The sequence below is a fragment of the Crocuta crocuta genome, unplaced genomic scaffold, assembly GCF_008692635.1.
Source record: "Crocuta crocuta isolate KB4526 unplaced genomic scaffold, BGI_CrCroc_1.0 scaffold197, whole genome shotgun sequence".
NCBI classification, from domain to species: domain Eukaryota; kingdom Metazoa; phylum Chordata; class Mammalia; order Carnivora; family Hyaenidae; genus Crocuta; species Crocuta crocuta.
This window is the reverse complement of record NW_027532002.1, coordinates 12,112,864-12,136,208: the sequence shown is the minus strand read 5'-3', so window position 1 is coordinate 12,136,208 and position 23,345 is coordinate 12,112,864. Positions and strand designations below refer to the sequence as shown.

Here is a 23,345-nt window from a genome sequence, read left to right as displayed (position 1 = left end):
GCCCTGAATTTTTTATGTTTTAAAGTTTATTTATTTATTTTTAGAGAAGGAGAGTGCTCCTGAGTAGGGGAGGGACAGAGACAGGGAGAGAAAGAATATCAGGTAGTCCATACATTGCCAGTGTGGAGCCTGAAATGGGGCTCCATCTCATGAACTGTGAGATCATGACCTGAGTCGAAACCAAGAATCGGACGCTTAGCCAACTGAGCCACCAAGGTGCCACTGATTCTTCATCCTTTATATGTGACTCACTTTTTGGAAGTTTGTGAGATCTTTGTCCCAATCCCATAATACTGTTCTGAGATTTTTCAAAATGATGTCCCTGGGTATGAATTTCTTTCACACATATGCTGGGACTCCAGTGGACACTTTATTAATTTTCCCCCAAATTTTATAAGTTTATTCTTTTACTAGTATCTAAGATATCTGAGAGATGTAACATTCATGACTCAGGATAATGATCATGCTCTGTCTCTACACATCATCTACAGCATCTCAAGTGGTCTTCACCAATCCAGCCATTTCCAATAAGGATATACTGCCCAAGTTATGAAAGTCCAAAAACCAAAATACAGTTGTTAAAAAATTGTTTTTTAATGTTTTTTAAAAAATTTTAATTTTTGAGAGAGCATGAGTGGCGGGGGGGATGGGGGGAGCAGAGAGAGAGGGAGACACAGAATTTGAAGCAGACGCTAGGCTCTGAGCTGTCAGTACAGAGCCCAGCGTGAGGCTCAAACTCACACACTGTGAGATCATGACCTGAACTGAAGCTGGACACTCAACCGACTTAGCCACCCAGACGCCCCCAAAATACATTTGTTTTTAAACATAATCGTAACTGTATGTAAGCAATATAGTCAAAATGTTTTCAGACTTTTCAACTATTGTAACTCTAATACCTACCCCTATTTTTTCCTTTTTCTGCCAAATGATATATTACTTCTTTATGCAAATACTCTGAGTTCCTTCACAAATCTAAATTTCATGAATGTCAGAAGAAAGAATTAGAATTACAGAAAGTCTTTCATTTATATTTATCCTTGGCTTAATTTCCTTTAAATGTGGATTATCTTTACCCAGTGAGGGTTGCCTTAATGCCACATAGATATCACCCATTATAGTTTACATATCCATTCATTTACTGTGTTGATTGAGGTTTATCAGTGATGCAGTCATAGTACAAGGTTTATTTTACATTTCATCATTGTTAAAAAAAAGTTTAAAACCATTTCACACACTTCATTAAAATGGTATTCTTGAAATATTGTGAGCAAATAGGAAATTTCTGCATATTCATTTTGAAAAGAATAGACTTTTTTGTAACTGCTAAAAATGGTCACTTCTCTGTACATACAGCAAAGAATAATCAGTCAAGTATAAAACTAAGATTTTTTATATTTCAGATTACTTCAACATGCTAATACAAATAAAGTGAACATTCTTTCAAAAGAACATACTACCTTCATGGATAAACTTCTGTTAGTGTATTAGGCTTTTGTTTTTCCCTCTCTACCTGCAGAAGAGTAATTATGTTTTGAGAAAAATATTTACTAGAGATCAGAATTTAACTTTCTTAAAAGTTTGGGTTTCTAAGATGTATCTGTGTTAAATATATACCTTAAGTAAACCCTGCTACTTATGAAGGATATATTTTGTTTACAACCATCAAGCAATGATTTTAAAATGAGGCTAAATCTAGTGAAAATTAAATTCTAAAGTACTTTTACCAAAAGCTTGATTTGTATTTATTTATGAATCACAACTCTTGCAATTGTTTCAAATAATTCTTTTAAAGTAACTGGCTCTTTCTACAGTAGTCTATTTATTTCCATGACGTGCTTGTTTTATCCCAAACTGGAACTTATCAGTTTGTATAAGAATATTTAATGTGTCATCTTTTTAAATTTTAATTTTGATAAGTTATTGTCTGATTTTTGTAGAACTATATCCAGCCTAGCTTCTAGATCACATAAAAGATTCTGAAATTTGGGGTAAAATTTCTGCTCCATTCCTGATCCTTTAACAACATTGGTGCAAATACTTGCCTTACTGCTTGCTTGGTAAAGGGAATTTATAGGTGATTCTAACAGATAAAAACAAGAATGTTGTCTTGTAGATTCTGATTGGTAATTATTTCAGGTCGCAGCTTGAAAAACACCAGCACTTTATCTTTTATGTCAGCAAATCAATTGTGTTGGAAAAGGACATTAGATGTTGATTGTGGCACCCTAAGGAACGTTTGGTTTCTGTCATTCAAAAAGCTGTTGATTTCAGGACAGCTGTACCTGAGTGGCTGGTCCCAGGGCTCTGACTCTAAGTAACTCTGGGTAGTAGTGAGGATGAAAATCTTTAGAACGTCCCCATTTCTGCTTGCCATGATTTTGGAGATAGGGAGAAGGGAGCTTCAGTGGGCACTTTAAATCCTGAAACATATGTCCTTCGACTTAGGGATATTTTCTCTAAATTATTTATTTGATTTCTTCTTCCCCATTGTTTTCATTCTTTCTTTCTGAAATTCTATTATTCAGCCTTTGAGCCCTATGAACTGGTCCTTGAATTTTCCTTTGTTTACTCTCCTGGTTTCCATCTCTGTGTCTTTTTGTTTTGTTTTTTTGAGATATGTACTCATCTTTATTTTCAGCTCTTTATAAGGAGTTTTTTATTTTCTCATATTTTTAATTTCTTAAAATTTTTAAAAAAATATTTATTTAGAGAGAGAGAGTGTGAGCAGGGGAGGGACAGAGAGAGAGGAAAAGACAGAATCCCAAGCAGGCTCCACGCTGTCATCAAGGAGCCTCACATGGGGCTCAAACTCATGAACTGTGAGATCATGACCTGAGCTCATGAACTGTGAGATCATGACCTGAGCTGAAACTAAGAGCGGAACACTTAACCGACTGAGCCACCCAGGTGCCCCTTCATATTTTTAATTTCTAAGAGCTCTTTTTTTTATTTATCAAAGGTTGTCAGTGATACATTTTCTGAAATGTTTTTACGTTTCATCCAAACACGTCTGGTGATCCTTAGCCTATTAAGGCTTTTTACTATTTATTTATTTATTTATTCATTCATTCATTCATTTATTTTAAAGATTTTGTGTTTTTTAAGTAATCTGTATTCCTAATGCGGAGCTTGAAATCACAAATCTGAGATCAGGAGTCATATGCTCTACCAACTGACCCAACCAGGTGCCCCTGAGGCTTTTTTAAAGAGTGAGACACTAAAAGTTTGATAGAAGTGTTGAGTTGTTGAGTAGTATTTACTATAGCATGATCTGGCTGGGACATTTCCTTGGGAGCATCCTTAATGTTTGTAATGACTTTTGATACCAACTACCTGGAATTAGGCCAAATTTCACAGGTTAAGTGCATCTCCTCCAAAATACTGCCCTCACTTCAGACATAGCTACAAGTTTGCGTGTCCCAGGCCACTCTCACTTCTGACCAGTTTACTAACACCTCAGGTTTGGTAATTGACTAGATTGGCCCAGAGAACTCCCTGAAAGGACTATACTTATTTTTACAGTTTTCTTTTCATATTAAAAAGAAAATCAGAACCTGCAAAAGGGAGACACATAGAGCAAATCTGAGAGGGTTCCAAAGGCGAGGTTTCTGTTGTCTTCTCCTCATGGACTCGGGACGCATTACTCTTCTTGGCACATCCATGTATCATCATATTAAGAGTATTGTTGCCTAGGGAAACTCACCTGAAGTTTGTATCCAGCATTTTTATTGGGGTTTTATTGTGCAAACACAATTGATTGGATTATTAGCCAGATGATTGAATTCACTCTCCAGCCCTTCTCTCTCATCTGACATTACTAAAAAGCCACGACTCTAATTACATAGTTGGTCTTTCTGGCATGCCCAGCCCCTATCCTGAGTCATCTCATTAGTATCAAACTCTCTAGGGGCTCAGTCTGAGTCACCTTGTTAATGTAAACTATCAGTGGGGTCCCAGGGGCCCATCATGAGTAGAAAAGACAGTCTTATCACTCAGGAAATTCCAGACATTTAGGGGCTACCTCCCAGGAACTAGGGACAAAGGCCGGCCAAACTCTATTACACAATACCAGTGTCTTATTTCTTTGTGGCATCCCAAATATGAGTGTATTTAGGTCTTTCCTCTTGAGCCGGTCAGATTCCCTAGAGAAGGACTTCCAATCTTGCCAGAAAGTATAGGCCTCCAAGTGTTCTGGAATCTGAATGAGAGGAAGAGGCTGGGGGAGGAGAGGTAGTCTCAGCACACACTGTGTAAATTTTCATTTACTCCCCCAGTTTTCACTGTGGTACCCAGGCCCTCAGCTGTGTGACTGGCTTCAGAAAATGAATCTTATATTTTCTGCAGGGGCTGAGGGACTATTGCCCAGTTTGGGAGTGTTCTAGATAATTTAGAAATCAAATGTCTTCATAGAAAAATTTTCACCCAATTCTTCTGTTTTAGTCCCCTTTTTACCCATATTTTCATTGGTACCCAGTATAACAACGATTCCTGGGCATTTTAAGGGTGGGGTTCTGTGGAGAAAATTGGATTGTTTCTTAGTTTTTCTTCCCTTTTAAGATTCAACTTTTTCACATCTGCTGAGTCAGTTAACATTCATCCCGTTGCTTCCTAGCTTCTCAAGTTGTGTTGTTACTGTCTCATCGTCTGTTATCTTTGGCCTTATTTATGCTTTAAAAAAGAAAGAAAGAAAAAAGCACCTTTACATTTTGGTGGAGTGTCCATGTAGCCAAGACCCATGGGTGCAAGAGCACCTGGTGCTAGGGTCCCCAACAGACCAACTTTGGCTCCCTGCTAACAGAATCCAAAGGCAGAGAAATGAGTGGTGGTGAGACAAGAAAGGAATTTATTTTAGTGAGGCCAACATCGAGAAGACAGTGGACTAGTATCCCACATGTCTCCAAAGTGCTGAAAATACCTCATGTTTTTATAAGGAAAATGTGGAACAAGCGTTGGTGGATAGTACAGTTAGGCAGTGAGGATCCACTTGATCACTGTCTTGGGTCAGTTCCACAGGGTATTGCTGGCTCAGGGTGGTCCTTACACTTGAAGGGGTAGTTTTGGTTCCCATCACAGGATGCTTTGCCCACAAGATCTTTAGCCTGAGTTAAGAGATAAGCTGGAAATAAGAAATTAATCAATTAGAAAGTACACTCTGAGGTCAAAATGGAGGTGGTTGAAGTCCTCTTTGCAGAGAGGTTAATGGCCTTTTTTCAGTTTACCTTCTTTATCTGGAAATGCCCTAGGCACTTTGTATTTTTATAGAAACACCTTTATGATGGTTCTTATGAATCGATGAGGGTTAGCCTGCATTTGCTCTTGATCAAATTTAGGTGATTTAGAGATGAAGGAGCTGATATACACTGAGATGGAGGTTCTTGTGACAGAGAGAGATGCAGAAGTCACATTGTTTGCATTCTCCTTAGTCCAAGGACACTGATAGAAACAGTGAAGAAGCAAACTTTTAACAAGAAAAATACTTGAAAATAAAGTTTTTGTACTTGAGCAAAATAACTGTGATATTTTATTTTATTTTTAAATTATTTTTGAGAGAGAGCAAGAGCACATGTGAGCCTGAGCTGGGGAGAGGCAGGGAGGGGCAGGGAGAGAGAATCCCGAGCTGGCTCTTTACTGCCAGCACAGAGGCTGATGCCAGGTTTGAACCTATAAACCATGAGATCATGACCTGAGCCAAAAGTAAGAGTTGGGTGCCTGGGGCACCTGGGGGGCTCAGCCATTTGAGCATCCAACTTCGGCTCAGTTCATGGTCTCTTGGTTTGTTAGTTCTAACCCCACATTCAGCTCACTGCTGTCAGCTCAGAGCCCACTTCAGGTCCTCTGTACTCCTTCTCTGTGCCCCTCCCCTGTGCTCGCTAGGGCGCTCTCTCTCTCTCTCTCTCTCTCTCTCTCTCAAAAATAAATAAATATTAAAAAAAAGCTGGAAGCCCAACCAACTGAGCCACCCAGGTGCCCCTAACTGTGATGTTTTAAAAGGTTGCAGCCATCTGTGCTATGCTGCCCAGCTGTGTGTAATGACTCGGGTTTAAAAAACAATTTTTTTTCCATTTTAGTTATTTTTTTAGCGAGAGAAAGTGAATACAAATTGGGGAGAGGAGGAGAGGAGAGAATGAATATCTTAAATAGGCTCCATGCTCAGCACAGAACTAAACACAGGGCTCAATCCCATGGGATCATGACCTGAGCGAAAATCAAGAGTTGGATGCTCTGAGCCACTCAGGTGTCCCACAACTCAGTTTTAAAAGCAACAATCAGACCTAACTGCACATAATATTTGATAAACTTTAAATATTTAATATATGGTGGAAATATTTATGTCAGTGAATATTTACCTGCATCATTAATGGCCACATGATATTTATCCAATTCCCTGATATGTTTCTTTTTTTACTTATTTCTGATTCTAAATATATGTTTATTATAAACATTCAAATATTATAGAAATATACAACATAGATAAGTTAAAAGGGCAGAAAGAATGTCATTTAATTTGTCCCATGTTGGGTTAGTGTTCTTTTCTTTAAAAGGATAAATAGTAAATATTTTCAGAGCATGGCTATGTTCCGGTGAAACTTTATTTACCAACACAGGCAGCCAACCAGCCATTATTTTCTTACACATGATCTAGCACATTATTTTATTTTGAGCAAAAGTGGGATCCTACTGTGGATACTAGTTTACAGCTCACCTGTTTTCATTTAATTATTGTGGATATCTTTCCATATTATTACATATAGGTCTGTCTCTTCCTTTACAATGACTTAATATTGTTTCATTTTATAAATATTCCTTAACCTGCCCCCCCCCACCTTGTCCACTTATTCTGTTATGATGGATAATTTGTTGCTACCTTTTTTGTGTTTGAGTCAATGCTACAATGTATGTATGTTTGTATGTCTATGAAATATATGTGTGAGTATAAATGTGTGTGTATTTCATGTTTGTGTGAATGTTTCTGAAGGATAGATTTCCTAGATGTGCAGTTTTTTGGTCAAGTATATATACATGTTAAATTTAATAGATATTTGTCAGATTGTCCTTCAGAATGGCTCTACCAGTGTACATTCCTAGTATGACCTTCCTAACTGTGAAAGTGCCAGTTTATCCAACAATTCTGTTTAATTTTATATGATCTCTAGTTGTTTGCTTTTGCATTTCTTTGTTTACAGGAGCTGCTAAAAGATTTTTTGTTGGCTATTTGTATTTCATGTATGTGTGAGTGAATTGTTTATATCCTTTACCAGTTTTTCTGCTGGGAAATTTCTTGACTGCTTCTTTGTAAAGACATTAATGCTGTTATTACATGTTGCATATGTTTTTCTTCTGGTTTTTCAGTTACCTCATAACCTGGTATTACTGCTTAAAAAATTTAGGTAGCAGAATATGTCTTGTTTTTTATTAAACATTTTTTTTTTTTAATTTTAAAGAGATACTGTGAGCAGGGGAGAGGGGCAGAGTGAGAGCAGAGAATGTTAAGCAGCCTCTGTGTTCAGCCCAGAGGATGCTGGGCTCAGTCCTATAATCCTGACCTCATGACCTGAGGTGAAATCAAGAGTCAGATGCTCAACTGACTGAGCCACCTAGGCGCCCCGTGTCTATCATTTTTTATGATTTAGGTTTATGCTCAAAATATTTCCCCCAAAGCTTATACTCTAATATATTATGGTAGATCTTGTTTTTGTTTTTGTTTTTACGTTTACATCTGTAATATAGTCGAGATTTCTGGTATAAGTAGTAAGAGATACAGATTCTCTTCTCCAAATTAGCTAGCCAGTTATTCCAGATTCATTATTTCAATTCCATCTTTTGCTCCACTAGTTTGACATGGCAGTAATATATAAATATTTATTTAAGTTACAATAAAATCAGAATTTGACAAGTTCTGGAGAACTTGAACCTTTAACTATAGAAACGATTTGTTTAGCTTCGTGTTGCTATACAAAAAAGCTAGAAGGCTTTTTATTTATTTAGTGAATAGTCTTCCCTTGAACTGTTCAACCTGTTTTTCCCAGTTGGGAAGATAAGCATAAGCTTTTTTTTTTTTTAATGCTAGTCACCAATGAATTGTTACTATCACAAAGGTCATAGGCAGATCATTTCACCTTTATAGGTCACTGTCTATAAATTTTGAACAGCAACTTTGCTTTCTCTGTAACATAAAACCATTTTCCCTGCTTTATATCCTTTTCTCAATATTCTTAGTCTTCTCTGATAATAGCTTTTTTCTTCCCATGTAACATCTTTTGGATTCTGAGTTTTACCTAGAACAGTGAATTGGGAATTCTTGGTCTGAGCCTCACAGTGACTGTTAATAGAATACTTTGCAGTTGATGTATGGTTTACTAAACTGTTTCTGAATCTATAGCAATACTAGTATTTCGTCACTACAGACTTTTCCTGCCAAAGATGGACACTGTTTTCTTTTAAGAGTTTTGGTTTTACTGTCTACCAGTGTGGTTGAACACTTCTTAAAAAATGGATTTCAAAAATATTTTGGGAAAACTAGAGAACAATTTAATGTTGATATTTAAATGTTCTTCGTGGGGTGCCTGGGTGACTCAGTTGGTTGAGCATCTGACTTCTGATTTCGGCTTGGGTAGTGGTCCCAGAGTGAATGGATCGAGTCCTGTGTTGGGCTCTGCACTAAGCATGGACCCTGCTTGGGGTTCTTTCTCTCTCTTTCTCTCCTCTCTCTCTCTCTCATGTGCTCGCGCTCTTTCTCTAAAATAAGTAAATACTTTTCTGCAAATAAGTTTACAAATAGTTATTTTTCCATATAAACCTATAAAAAATAACCTTTAGAAACACAGGTTAAAGTTTCTTAACTTAAATCAGTTTTTCAAATACGTAAATTATCATGTAAGTAATGAATGGGAACAGTGCTATAACAAGCTGCTAGAGAATATCATTTATAGTTGAAGAAAACCAATTTTAAAAAATTCCCTAAACTGGGGAATTTGGGAAGATGGAGATCCCTCCTTTTCTTGTTCCTACACTATCCATCTTGCCCTGTTCCCATTTAAGCATAACTGAAAATCCTGGACATTTTATATAAAAATAAGAATCTGGAAGAGAAAAAGATTGGCTACGGACCTTAGGACCCAGTGGTATGATCCCCGTTTTGTTTTGTTTTGTTCAACCTCATATATTCCAGACTTGAAGCTGAAGAAGCCAGGAATCTCCCCCAACAGAAGCCTGCTCTTGTAGCCAGAAAACTTTTAGACAATAACCATTCTCCTCCACTTAAAGATCACAGAAAAATATCGTGGCTGCACCACCATCCACATGATCAAAGGCCATATAGGGAGCCTACTACCCTTCCTCCCTCCTCCAGGGTACCTGTGGAGACTACAGGGAAAGCCAGGACTTCCATACCAGTAATGAGGTGCCCACCCCCCTCCCAGGAATCTTAGACTATTGACCATCCCCACCAGATTCCACCTCCATTCAGCAGTGATGGGGAACTCACCACCCTCAGGTGACCGTGGAGGCTAAATGGGGAACCTAGACTTCTTCTTTCACCTGGCAATAGTAAGGGGGCACCCCTCTGCCCTGCCACAGTGACATCAGAGAAAGTCATTGAAGACATACATATAGATATATATGTGTGTATATATATTTTTAAGTTTATTTATTTTGAAAGAGAGCAGGCAGAGAAGAGGCAGAGAGAGAGGGGGAGAGAGGATCCCAAACAGGCTCCCAGCTGCCAGTGCAGAGCCTGGTGTGGAGCTCAAACTCACAAACTGTGAGATCATGACTTGAACCGAAACCCAAGAGTCAGACGCCCAACCGACTGAGCCACTTAGATAACCCTAAAACAGGAGGTTTAAATAAGATCCAAGATCTCATAAACTAATAAATAAGTGTCTAGGTTTCAAATATAAATCACTTGTCATACCAAGAATTGGGAAAATCTGACTGAATGAAAAAAGACAACCAATGATAGATATTAGAATTATCTGAAAAAGATTTTAAAGTGGTCATTATTAAAAATGCTTCAATGAGGAATTAATGAACACAAAGCAAGTGAAAAAATAGCCTCAACAAAGGAATAGAAAGTCTCAGCACATAAATAGAATATATAAAGAAATACCAAATGGAAATTTTTGAACTGAAAAGTACAGTAATTGAAATAAAAAGCTCAGCAGATTGACTTAACAGAATGGAGATGAAAGAATCAGTGAACTGGAATATAGAACAATATAATTACACAATCTGAACAAGAGAAAAAATAGACTGGGGAAAAAGCCCCAGAGATTTAGAAACCTGTGAGAGCATAACAAAAGATGTAACATTTGTGTCATTGGAGTTTTGGAAGGAGAGAAGAATGAGGGCAGAGCTGGAAAAATCATTCAGAAAAAAATAATGACTTCAAACTGCCTAAATTTGACAATACATTGACCTCAGATTCAAGAATCTTAGGGGCACCTATGTGGCTCAGTTGGGTAAACCTCTGACTTTGTTTGGCTCAGGTTGTGATCTCATGGTTCATGGGTTTGGGTCCCATGTCAGGCTCTCTGCTGTCAGAACAGAACCTGCTTTGGATCCTCTCTCATTCTCTCTCTGTCCCTCCCCTGCTTGCTCTGTATCTCAAAAATAGATAAACATTAAAAAAAAAAATAAAGTTTTTTTTAAAAAGCTGAGTGAACCGCAGGCAGGCTAAGCCCCCTAAAACCCATGTCAAGATAAATCATAATTAAACTTCTGAAAGCTTAAAGAGCAACTAGAAAAAAAAAATCTTAAATGCACCTGGAGAAAAAAATGACATCTTACTTATAGTAGAAAAACAATTCAGCATTTCTCATCAGAAGCCACTGAGGCCTGAAGGAAGTGATAAAATATGTTTCAGGTACTAAAAGTAAAGAACTATCAATACAGAATTCTATATCCGTGAAAATATCCTTCAGGAATGAAAGGGGAAGTCAGAGACATTCTCAGATGAAGGAAAAGAGTAGCAGACCTAATCTAAGAGATGGCTGAAGGAAGTACTATAAATAAAAAAATGGTAAAAGGAGGGACCTTGGTAGTATCAGGAAGGAGGGAAGACAGAACATAGTAAATAAAAATAAGACTAATTCAGTAGGTTTCCTTTTCTTGAGTTTTCTAAACTATAATGGTTGAAGCAAAAATTACAGCACTGAGGTGATTCTAAATGTATGTAGAGGAAATATTTAGTGCAATATAAACAGAAGTAGGATAAAAGGATGGTGTGTTAGGGTTTTCCAGAGAAACAGCAGAGATTGATGGACTTTAAGAAATTGATTTATACAATTGTGAGGGCTGGAAAGTCAAAATCTGCAGGGTAGGTTGGCAAGAGTTAACATTACAGTCCTGAGTCCAAAGGCAGTCAGTCCGGAGGCAGAGTTCCTTCCTATTCCTGGAACCTCAGTCTTTTTTCTTAAGGTCTTCAGCTGATGGAGGTCCACTCACATTATATTGAATAATCTGCTTCACTGAAAGGTACTGGTTTAAATGCTAATCACATCTAAAAACTACCTTCACAACAACATCCAGAATGGTGTGTTTGTCTAGGCACTATAGCTTAGCCAAGTTGACACATAAAATGAACCTTCATAGATGGTAAAAAGAGGTAAAGCTTATGTATTTCACTCAGATTGGTAAAATGACTGATAAGTTATATATATGATGTTGGTAAAATGACTGATAAGTTGTATTTATGATGTAGTATCTAGAATAACCACTAAAACTGTACAAAAAAATACATTCAGATAAACCAAGAAAAGAATTCTAAAAAATATTCCAAATAACCTATAAGAGAGCAGGAAAAATTAAACAGGGAAGTGAAAAACTGAACAAACAAAATAAAAAATTAAATGGCAGATGTAAGTACTAATATATAATAATTACATTAAATATAAATATTCTAAGTATACCAGTTAAAAGACATTGGCAGATCGGATTAGCAAATATGACCCAAATATGTGCTCCCTGCAAGAAACTTATTTCAAATTTAATAATATCAGCTGGCTGAACGTAAAAGGATGGAAAAAGATATGTCATGCAAACATTAATCAAAGGAAAGCAGGAGTGGCTCCATCTATATCAGATAAAGTAGAATTCAGAGCAAAGAAAACTAGCAAAGTCAGAGAAGGACATGACATAATCATAAAAGGGTCAAACCACTCAGAAGAAGTAACAATCCTAAACTAGTATCTACAAAATGGTGGAATTAAAAGGAGAAATAGGTAAATCTACAATTATAATTGAAACCAGAAACACCCCCCCCCCTCAGGAACTGATAGAACCACTTAGAAAATCTGCAAAGATATAGATTGTTAGAACACAATCTAACCAATAGGATCTTATTTAAATATAATGAAGTTCCATCAACAACAACAGAATACATGTTTTGTTTTGTTTTTTTTTAGTCCATGTAATATTTACCAAAATAGATCATATCCTAGGCTGTAAAACAACCTCAATCCATATGTAAGAATTAAAGTCATGCAGAGTGTTTTCTCTAACCACAATGAACTCAAAAGAGAAATCAGTAACAGAAAATCTTCAAGTAATTAGAAACTAAGCAACACACTTCTAAATAATCTATGGATCAAAGAGAAAGTCTGAAGGGAAATTTAAAAAAGAGTTTGAACTAAATGAAAATGAAAGTACGGTATAAAAATCGTGGGCACTCTATAACTATTAGGGAAATTTAATTTATAGTTTAAGAACTCCCGAAAAAGAAATCTCCAGGCCCTGATGATTTCACTAGAGAATTCTATCAGAAGTTTAAGTAGGAATATCGATTCCACACAGTCTTCCAGAAAGAGAACATTTCTCAGTTCATTTTATGAAAACAGTATTATCTTAATACCAAAACCAGACGAAGGTTATATAAGAAGTAAAAACTATGGACCAATATCTCATGAACATAGCTATAAATCCTTAGGAAAATATTAGCAAACAGAATTCAGCAACATATAAGAGTTTAACACCAAGACCAAGTGGTGTTTATTCCAGGGATGCAAGGCTGGTTCAGTATTTAAAATCAATGTAATCTCTCATACTAACAGGCTGCTGAGAAGAAAGTGGGTGTTACTATGAAAGAGTAACAGGGATTTTTGGGGTGGTGGAAATATTCTGCATTTTGACCGTATTGATGTCAGTATTCTGGTTGTAATGTATATAGTTTCATAAGATGTTACTATTGGGAGAAACTTGGTAAAGGTACAGGAATTCTATATTTGTTACCTCTTACAACTATATGTAAATCTATAATTGTTTCAAAATAAGTTATTTATGAATTTAAAAAAAGCAAACCTATAAAATGAGTATAGAATATAAAATATAGAATATAAATATTTTATATTCTAGAATATAAAATATTTATATTCTAAGTATGTTTAAGGAAAGTTAATTTCAGAATTCCTATTTGAGATGACTTTGATGTGGCTGTTTAAAACATAGCTTATTTATGGTATATATCATTTAGTCAAATTCACTTTCTAGCTTTTTTTCTCATTAAAAAAATTAGGCTTATTTTATGTCCCTAGGCATTTAACTTGCATTTAAAATTTCATGGGAACATACCTGGATCCACTCATGAGGTCTAAACACTGTGTCTTGCATTCTAAGGTGGAGAAGTAATAAAATACTTGTTAAATGACACAATTTATTAAGTACTCAGTGGGAGAAAGTGGCTGTATTAGAAATGCAAAAGATTGAACAATTAATGTACATTTAATTGTAGAGTTTATGAGGTTTTGGAAACCACTTTTACCTAAGCATGCTGTCTTTGCTCTAAGAACTAATCTTAAATTAGTTCATGATCTTAGGAAACATTCTTTTTTTATTGCTAGCTTTGTAATAAACTGTAGTGGGTAATTTACTTTGATAATTAAGAAGTGACCTCTAAGTTCTCTTCCTTGTATCATTAAGCTGATGTTAGTAGTGGTAAAAATATCAGTTTGAATTTGAAAAATATTAATAAGGAGAAGTTTTTGACGTGTATTAAACACTTATTTTCATTAGTTCCTTTGCATTTTACCACATTTTATTCCCCTTTTTTGTATACACACATGGTTATCAGATTTGAGGCAGCTCTTAAGAATAAAAACAGCAAAACCTATTGAGATGTAAATAAGCGATAAATCAAGACAGAGAGGCCTGAGTATGGGGATCACAAAGGCATGTATACTTGCTGTTTGTGCTGGTCCTGTGCCTGGTTGCCTTCACATTTATTACTTAGCCTTTCTTTCTAATGTTTTGTGTTTCAGAGGAGGGTGAGTTGAGTAGGTAGTGTTTTTCAAGTTCCTAAATCAGCTAGCTTCTTCCTAGGTTGAGCCAGTGGGGGGCATTTGGCCCGAGTTTGGAAAGTAGAACAAAGGGAAAGGCTAGGGTATTTTTCTCCCTCTCTGTCTGCTGCAGGTGGTATCTCTTTTGTAGCACCACCTTCTCCCAAGACTGCCGGCCTTGGCTTTGTTTTCCATTGGTGGTTTTCCTTGGACTTGGGCTCTGGTTACATAACTGCTTTCTCCCTCTGTTCTACGGGCCTTGGTATGAGAGTAGCTTTCTGCTATGCCTCACTGTCTCTGATTATGTTTAGTATAGTTAGAGCCTGTTTATATCCAATATCTTTAGTATATTTATTAGTATTATTACACTGAAATAATTGGGCTAGGTACTATTTCGATAGTTATCTATGTCTTTACATGCTTTTGTTACAGCTCATTCTTTTCTTTCTTTCCTCCCCCACTCCCCATCGCACAAACTATTTTATTTCTTCTTCCAGAATAGGGAAGCTTAAAGCAGAAATAGAACAACCTTAAAAGGCTTTATTTCCTAAATCTGATCCTTCATGTCAGTCTCAACAGTACCACCTACTAAACACATGAATCGGACATTCAGCAAGTGTTTATTTCAAACATTTGTTCAGTGTCTACTGTGTGATAAAATATCAGAATGGTGAGCTGAGAGTAAAAGGATGGATATAATATGGTTGCCTTCAAGTTGCTTTTAGGGGTTCTGAACAGGGGCCCATGGTTAAGGAAAGAATTCTTATTACCAGCACCTTCAGTGATAGGGCTTTATGAAGTACTATGGACTCCCATATGATATAAATTCCTATAAATATGCAATCCCATAAGACATAAACATAAAATGATATTGTGAATTTAGAGAAAGGGAATTTTGGTATATTTGAAAGAATCCCAAGTTCAGGAAACATCAATTTAATTCTTGTTTGTCAACTAACTAATTTTATATCATGGAGCAAAGTAGTTTAAATCTGAGGGTTTTTTTAAAACAATTTTTAAAATATTTATTTTTGAGAGAGAGAGACAGAGAGACAGAGTGTGCGTGGGGTAGGGGCAGAGAGAGGGAGACCCAGAATCTGAAGCAGGCTCCAGGCTCTGAGCTGTCAGCACAGAGCCCTATGCGAGGCTTGAACCCACAAACTGTGAGGTCATGACCTGAGCCAAAGTTGGATGCTTAATCGATTGAGCCACCCAAGCGCCCCCAAAATCTGAGTTTTTAATAAATTTTTTTCTAAGTTTATTTATTTTGAGGTGAGGGGGAGGGAGAGAGCGCAAGTGATTATGAGTAGGGGAGTGGCAGAGAGAGAGAGAGAGGGAGAGAATCCCAAGCAGGTCCATAGCTGGCAGTGCAGAGCCCAACTTGGGGCTCCCTGTCTCATACTGTGAGCCATGACCTGAGCCAAAATCAAGAGTCGGACACTTTATCAGCTGAGTCACCCAGGTGTCCTGTGTAATGTTTTATTAAAACACTTGATTTTAGAGTATTTGAAAGGTTACATTTAACAATTTAGGACATTGTCAAAATTACCATATAATTGTTTATTAGTCCCACCTTTTCCTTTAGTTGCTATTTAACCCTAATTCTAATCAATGACTAGGCTTACTTTTATAATTCATGTCACCCCTCAGCTTGGTGTCAAACATCCTAGGGCTTTAGCTTCATTTTATGTTAACATGCTGGTAGACCCCTCCACCCCCTACCCCACCCCATTCTATAATTTCTAGACTTTTCTGGCCTATGTTGCTACCTCTTCAAATATTGTACAGGAGATAACCTCCAGGGAAAAACCCTTTAGTCTTGTTGCTGAAGGATTTTTAAAAAATATTTAATTCTGTCCTATTTACCCAATACTGTTATAACTCTTGATTGGAAGATCTTAATAAAGAAGGTCTCCTCTCTCCACTCTTTTATTTTGAAAATTTTCAATCTACAGGAAATTATGGAAAATCGTAGAATAAACATCCTATATCTTTTGTCTATACTCACCATTTGCTTAAAACTCTTCTGCATTGGTTTTTATCTTTCCTTTTCTATACAAATGTATATGCTTTTTAGGGCACCATTTGAAAGTTTTATGTGTCACGACATTTCATTCCTAAATACTTCTTGTCACAGGAGTTTTCTTACACTTTTTTTCCTTGTACATTTCTGCCATACTAGAATATTTAAGTTCTCATGATGAGTGATGCCAGAGGTATACTTCTTGTAAAGTCTCATTCTTTCAAATAAAGTTTTCCTCTCGCTTTATATTACATTGTTTTTTTGTTTTATTTTTTTAATAAGCATTTTCTGATCACCCTCTACTACCACCACAACCACTACTCTCACTACTCCATTCTGATTTTTTTCACTTTTTAAACATTGTGGTAAAATATATATATCATAAAATTTGCTGTTTTAATCATTTTAAGGTGTACTGTTCAGTGGTGTTAATTCACAGTGTTGTACAACCATCACTGTTAACTTTCCAAAACTTGCATCACGCTAAACGAAACTGTAAACATTAAGCAAGAACTTGCTGTTTCCTCATTTCACTGGCCCTTAGTAGTCTCTAATCTATTTTCTGTCTTTATGATTTTGTCTATTCTAAATAGTTCACATAAGTGGAACCATACAATATTCATCCCTTTCTTTGTCTGGCTTACGTCACTTTGTATAATGTCTTTAAATTCATCCATGTTATAGCCTGTGTCAGAACATCATCCTTTATGGCTAAATAATATTCCATTGCATGTATATACCACATTTTGTCAATTTCTTCATCTCTTGATGGACACTTGGATTGTTTCCGCCTTGTGGTTATTGTGAATATTAGTGTACAGGTATCTCTGAGTCTCTTTTCAGTTTGCGGAGGTATATGCATACCTAGGAGTGGAATTCCTGGGTCATGTGGTAATTTTATATTTAGCTTTTTGAAGAACTGCCAAACTGCTCTCTACAGTGGCTGACCATTTTATTATTTCCACCAGCAGTGTATGACGGTTCCAGTTTCTCCATATGCTTATCCATGCTTATTTTCTTTCTATAACAAAAATTGTTTTTTATTGAATTATAATTAACATACCGTATTATGTTAGTTTCAAGGGTACAATATGATGGTTCAACAGTTTTGTATGTTTCTTAGTGCTCACCAAGATAAATGTACTCTTAATCCTCTTTTATCTGTTTTTTCTGTCTCCTCCCACCCCACCTCCCTTCTGGCAATTCTCTGTATTTGTGAGTTGGCTTTTTTGTCTGTCTCTTTCTGTTTGTTTATTTGTTTCTTTACACATACGAGTGAAATCATACGGTATTTGTCTTTTTCTGTATGACATATTTCATTTAGCATTATATTCTCTAGCTCCATCCATCTCATTGCAGATGTAGCAAGATTTCATTCTTTTTATGGCTGAGTAATTTTCCAGTGTGTGTGTGTGTGTGTGTGTGTGTGTGTGTGTGTACACCTATATATATACTGCTTCTTCATCTATCACTGGACACTTGAGTTGCTTCCATGTCTTGGCTATTGTAAATAATGCTTCAGTAAACATAGGTATACATATATCTTTTCAGATTAGTGTTTTTGTTTTCTTGGGTAAATGCCCAGTAATAGAATTACTGGGTTATATGATAATTCTATTTTTAATGTTTTGAGGAACCTCCATACTGTTTTCCACAGTGGCTGTGTCAATTTGCATTCCCACCATCAGTATATGAAGGTTTTTCTTTCTCTGCATCCTTGCCAACATTTGTCATTTCTTATTTTGATTTTAGTTATTTTGACAGGTGTAAGGTGGTATCTCATTGTAGTTTTGATTTGCATTTCCCTGATGATGAGTGATGTTGAGCATCTTTTCCCATATCTGTTGGCCATCCATTATGTCTTCTTTGAAAAAATGTCTATAAAGGTCCTCTGCCCATTTTTAATTGTATTATTTGACTTTTTGGTGTTGAGTTGTAGAAGTTCTTTATATATTTTGGATATTCACTNTTTTTTTTTTTTTTTTTTAAAGAATGCCTTTTATTTATTTATTTTTTTTAAAAAATTTTTAACGTTTTTTATTTATCTTTGAGAGATATAGAGAGACAGAGCATGAGGGGTGAGGGGCAGAGAGAGAGGGAGACACAGAATCTGAACCAGGCCCCAGGCTCTGAGCTGTCAGCACAGAGCCTGACGTGGGGCTCGAACCTGAGCCGAAGTCGGATCATGACCTGAGCCGAAGTCAGATGCTTAACCGACTGAGCCACCCAGGTGCCCCAAGCAGGGTTGCCTTTTTGTTTTGTCGGTGGATTCCTTCACTGTGCAAAAGCTTTTTATTTTGGTGTAGTCCCAAAATACTTGCTTTTGTTTCCCTTGCCAGAGAAGACATATCTAGAAAACTGTTTCTTTAAAAAAAATTTTTTTTAACTTTTTATTTTTTGAGAGACAGAATGACAGAGTATGAGCCGGTAGGGAGTAGGGGTTGAGAAGAGAGAGAGGGAGACACAGAATCTGAAGCAGGCTCCAGGCTCTGAGCTGTCAGCACTGATCCTGATGAGGGGCTCAAACCCACAGACGTGAGATTATGACGAGCCAAAGTTGGACACTTAACCGAATGAGCCAACTAAGTGCCCCTAGGAAACTGTTATGGCCAGTGTCAAAGAAATCATTGCTTATGTTTTCTTGTAGGAATTTTATGGCTTTAGGTCTCACATTTAGGTCTTTAATCCATGTTACGTTTATTTTTGTGTCTGATGTAAGAAAAGCGGTCCAGTTTCATTCTTTTGCATGAAGCTATCCAGTTTTCCCAGCACCATTTGTTGAAGAAACTTTTTTCCTATTATGTATTCTTGCCTCCTTTGTCATGGACTAATTGACCATATAAGCACAGGTTTATTTCTGGAGTGTCTATTCTGTTCCAGTGAGCCATATGTTTATTTTTGTGCCAGTATCATATTGTTTTTCCCTTTCTTTGATTATAGCCATCCTGAAGTGATAACTCATTGTGATGTTGAGTGTCTTTTCTTGTGCTTATTATCCATTTGCGTATCTTATTTGGGGAAATGTTTATTCAAGTCCTTTACTCATTTAAAAAATTGGGTTGTTTATCCTTTTGTGTTTAAGGACTCCTTATATGTTTTTCAGATTAAGCCCTTGTCAGATACATGACTTGCAAATATTATCTTCCATTCTGCCTGTTATTTTCACTTTCTGGATAATAGTCTTTGGTACCCAAAAGTTTTAAATTTTGATAAAGTCCAATTTATCTGTTTTTTATTTTGCTTGTGCTATTTTTGATCTCTTAGTAACAGAACCATCAGCCAATTTATCGATTTTTGTTAGATGATTGCTTCCCTGGTCATATATTAGGGCTTGAGTTGATGTTTTGGTTTGGAATCAGCAAAAAATAACAATATTAGTTGCTACTTACTGAGTACCTCATATGTACTAGGTGCCTTTGGGAAACTTGAAAAAATAATTCTAAGGAAGAGTCATAATTTCATTCTTTCCAGGTAAATTCTAATGACACTTCTTAACCTCTCAAAGAGATATAAACTTCCCTATTTATAAGAAATTTAAGTCAGAACTATCGCTATTATCTCTACTGTACTAATCAGTTTCCTGGCATCTTCCCCGATCCTAGGCTTCCCTCCTCATTTCACACTTCAGCCTCTGGAGAATCCAGGGCCTTGTTTTTGCATTTCATTGAATTTCTTACCTAGGTTTTTTGTTGTTGTTGTTGTTGTTGTTGTTTTTACCTTACCTGACTAGTCCACAGTCATCTTTATAAACTGCTTAAGAAACTCAAGGTAAATGGGGTTCCTTACAGAGGGAATACAGTTTTGACCAGACTTTAAATGTGTTTTATTTTACTAGAAGGTGAGAGTTTCCCTCACATATATAACTCTTCAGATTCCTTTAGGAAGGTCTCTATATGGTGCTGTTGATTCAATTAGGCTTTCCCTATCTGTGGTACGAGTACTTTCTCTCTAGTATATTTTCTCTCTGATGATTTCATCTCTGATGACTCAGTAATGTTTCCCAATCCCCCCTCTCAAACCAGGAAAATACAAATGTTAAGTGCTCTGTCAATGTTTAATACAGTTTATTCTGATTTTTCCCCCTAGCGGATCTAAAGAGAACAATTGCTGTCCTTTTAGATGACATTTTACAACGCTTGGTAAAGCTGGAGAACAAAGTCGACTATATTGTTGTCAACGGCTCGGCAACCAACACTACCAATGGCACTAGTGGGAACCTGGTGCCGGTAACCACAAATAAAAGGGTAAATGCGTCAGGCAGCATTAGATAGCAGTTGAAGATCACCTTGTGCTGCTACATCCTCCATGGATCATATCCTATGGCAGAAAGCTTTTCAGTTGCTGGCTAGGATAGAATAATACTGTACAATAAAAGCCCTACACATTTCTGAGGAATATGCTGGATTCACAGAACTCTAATTCTGTATATAAATTTTAAAAGTTATTAGTTTGCTTTCAGGCAAGTCTCTTCAAATGCTGTACTATATCCTTAAAGGGAATTTGGTAACATGGTTGATGTAGTAAGCAGGTAGGTGATCTTTGTATAAATCTTCTGTGTTTGAGATGGAGGTAAAACAAAAACACTGAAAGACATGGGTTCATTTCTATAAAATATTTATTTAAATATGTTACATGTTTTTTAGAGGATATTGTTACTGAATCATTTCGTCATTTGTTCTCAATAGGTTTAACTGTTAGACTAATACTATTAGAAAATGTGCTTACTTCCAGTACTATATTTTGTTACTCAGATTATGAGCAGAGAAAGGAAGTATGATGTTGAAAATAGTGTTTTGAAATCATGACCCAAAGAATGTCTTCATTTGCACTATCCTTCAGAATAACTGGAGGTTAATCATTGTATATTTTGAAAAATTACATTTGTAAAGTTATAATCTTGATATGGTTAGTAGCCATTGTCCATAACCTATTCTAAACATTGAGATAACATAAAAACAGGAATCTCTAATCTCATACATAACATTTTCTTATACTTTGAAGAATAAAAGATATTTTTATGATGAGATTAAAATTAAGTAAAGTATTCATGATTTTTCACATACATAAATATTAATTTAAAAGTTTAACCCTTTGAGTGTCTGTGCTGTTGAAAGCACATTATTTCCATATTTGGGTAAGGTTTGCTTTTGTTATGTTGGCAGTGGAAGGGGAGACCAATATATTTGTGAGACTGGGATGCTTAAGGTCTTTAGCTAGGTGTATATAATAAAGGTATTTTGTGCTGCATTAAACTTCTTGGAAAATGTTAACATTATGTAAGAGTATCTGGCTTAATGAAATTGTGGATGTGTGTAACAGATATATTAGGTATTCATTTTATATAATGACCACTTAAAAACAAGAGCATTTAATTAAGTTATGAAGATTGACTCTCTTTTCAGGAAAACAGCTATTGTATATAGCACAAGAGATCCTAATCTTCGATAATTTCCGTATAGAGCAAAGTACACCTTTATTTAAATTTCCCTTGTAGCAAATTTAATTGCCATATGGTGCCCTATATTTCATAGTATTTATTCTCTATAATAACTGCTTAAGTGCAGCTAGCTTTTAGACTTAGGCTATATTGAATTTAGTTTTAGATATTGTATTGTTCATTATTATAATATGTTACCACACATTGTAGCAATAATTATAATGCTTTATTAAAATAAGTATGAGAAAATATTGTTTCATGAAAGGTAGCTTTCTAAACTCTTTTCCCTATACTTTATGTGAAGAAATTAATTATGTACCATTGCCAGGTGAAGTTGGGAATAATTGTTCAGTCTTATTAGATGTAGACATTTTCGTTTTTGTTTTCAGGGATGAAATAAAATATATTATTTGTACTTACAAAGTGTTATAAGTTTTTTCCTTTGATGGTGGTTTGCATTAAAAAAGTGGTAAGTGATTGAAAGGAATCTTAGTTTTGGCTTTTGTTTTATCAACTGCAGATACCTTTTTCACAAAAAAAACAATCTTTGTTCATGGTAGAAGACTGAGCTCAGGATTTGATGGGAGTAAGTCTGAGGGTTATGATTGGAGGTGGTTCCTAGGTTTGTACCCTCAAGTGGAAGTTTACTGTTGAGTTTTAAAAATCACACTGTAGTATTTCTATCTTCAATTTATCTTAATTAATCAGGACATAAACACAAAGGGCATCGCTAAACATATTAAAACTTCCATATTTATTTCAGAGTAACTTTGGGTTATTTCAGAATGTCTTTAAGCAGTATACTGCCAAAAAAGCAATTTAAACATTATTTCACATAGTTGATGATAACTTGGGTCTCATTTGTTTTCAAGAAGTACTTAGGACCTTGACTGTGGAGTTAGGTAGACTATAGAGGCTCAGGTCTACCTTTTTAGTGACACCATGTTCTTTATTTAAATTTATAGAATCTGCCTCATCTTATTTAATTCTGTCCCAGAAGGCTAAAGTGTTAGCAGTGTACATAGGAACCTCCAACTTATACATTTGGTTTAATTGCAAACAATGTTCTGTTTTTTACTACTTTCTGCTGAATAGCTATTGATGTAGTTATATTGTTATCTTTTTTTTTAGAGAAATGCTTGCCTGAAAAGAGGACATGATATAATGAAAGAGACAATGAATAAGTGAATGAGTTAATTGAAGCCAATTTTTAAATAATTGAAAGCCCTGAATGATTCTTAGCTTTTGGTTGGGGGCATAGTAGCATTCATCTTTTGAGAGAGCTCAAGGGCTAGAGAGAAGAGAAGGAAATGAATATGAAAATAAGAATAAATATAGAAAAACAAAATGGGGACAAATCTGAAATTTTTTTACCTATAGATAACTGCTATTGACATTTTAGCATATATATGTGAATCTGATCTCCCCTGCCCACACTCTCTATTGTTGCTGCTTAAAATAAAATCCAGTGTTCTCCTAGTGGCCTCAAAAGCCTTAATTTGCTCCTGTCTGCCTTCTAACTTCATCTCTAACTACCCTCTTCCTTCTTAATTCCTCTTTGGTCATATTGACTTTCTCTTCCTGGGACTTTCTCTTCCATTCTTTTACCCTT

General features: G+C 35.9%; 1 protein-coding gene across 1 annotated transcript in view; it reads left to right on the top strand.

The window, feature by feature from the left end:
• Positions 1–22,150, top strand: part of CCDC126 (coiled-coil domain containing 126) — a 41,808-nt gene extending 19,658 nt beyond the window's left edge. Inside the window, exon 3 of the mRNA XM_077775457.1 lies at positions 20,383–22,150. Within this exon, the coding sequence (XP_077631583.1) occupies positions 20,383–20,567 (185 nt within the window). The 3' untranslated portion in view covers positions 20,568–22,150. The remainder of the gene's footprint in view (positions 1–20,382) is intronic.
• Positions 22,151–23,345: the final 1,195 nt, after the last annotated feature.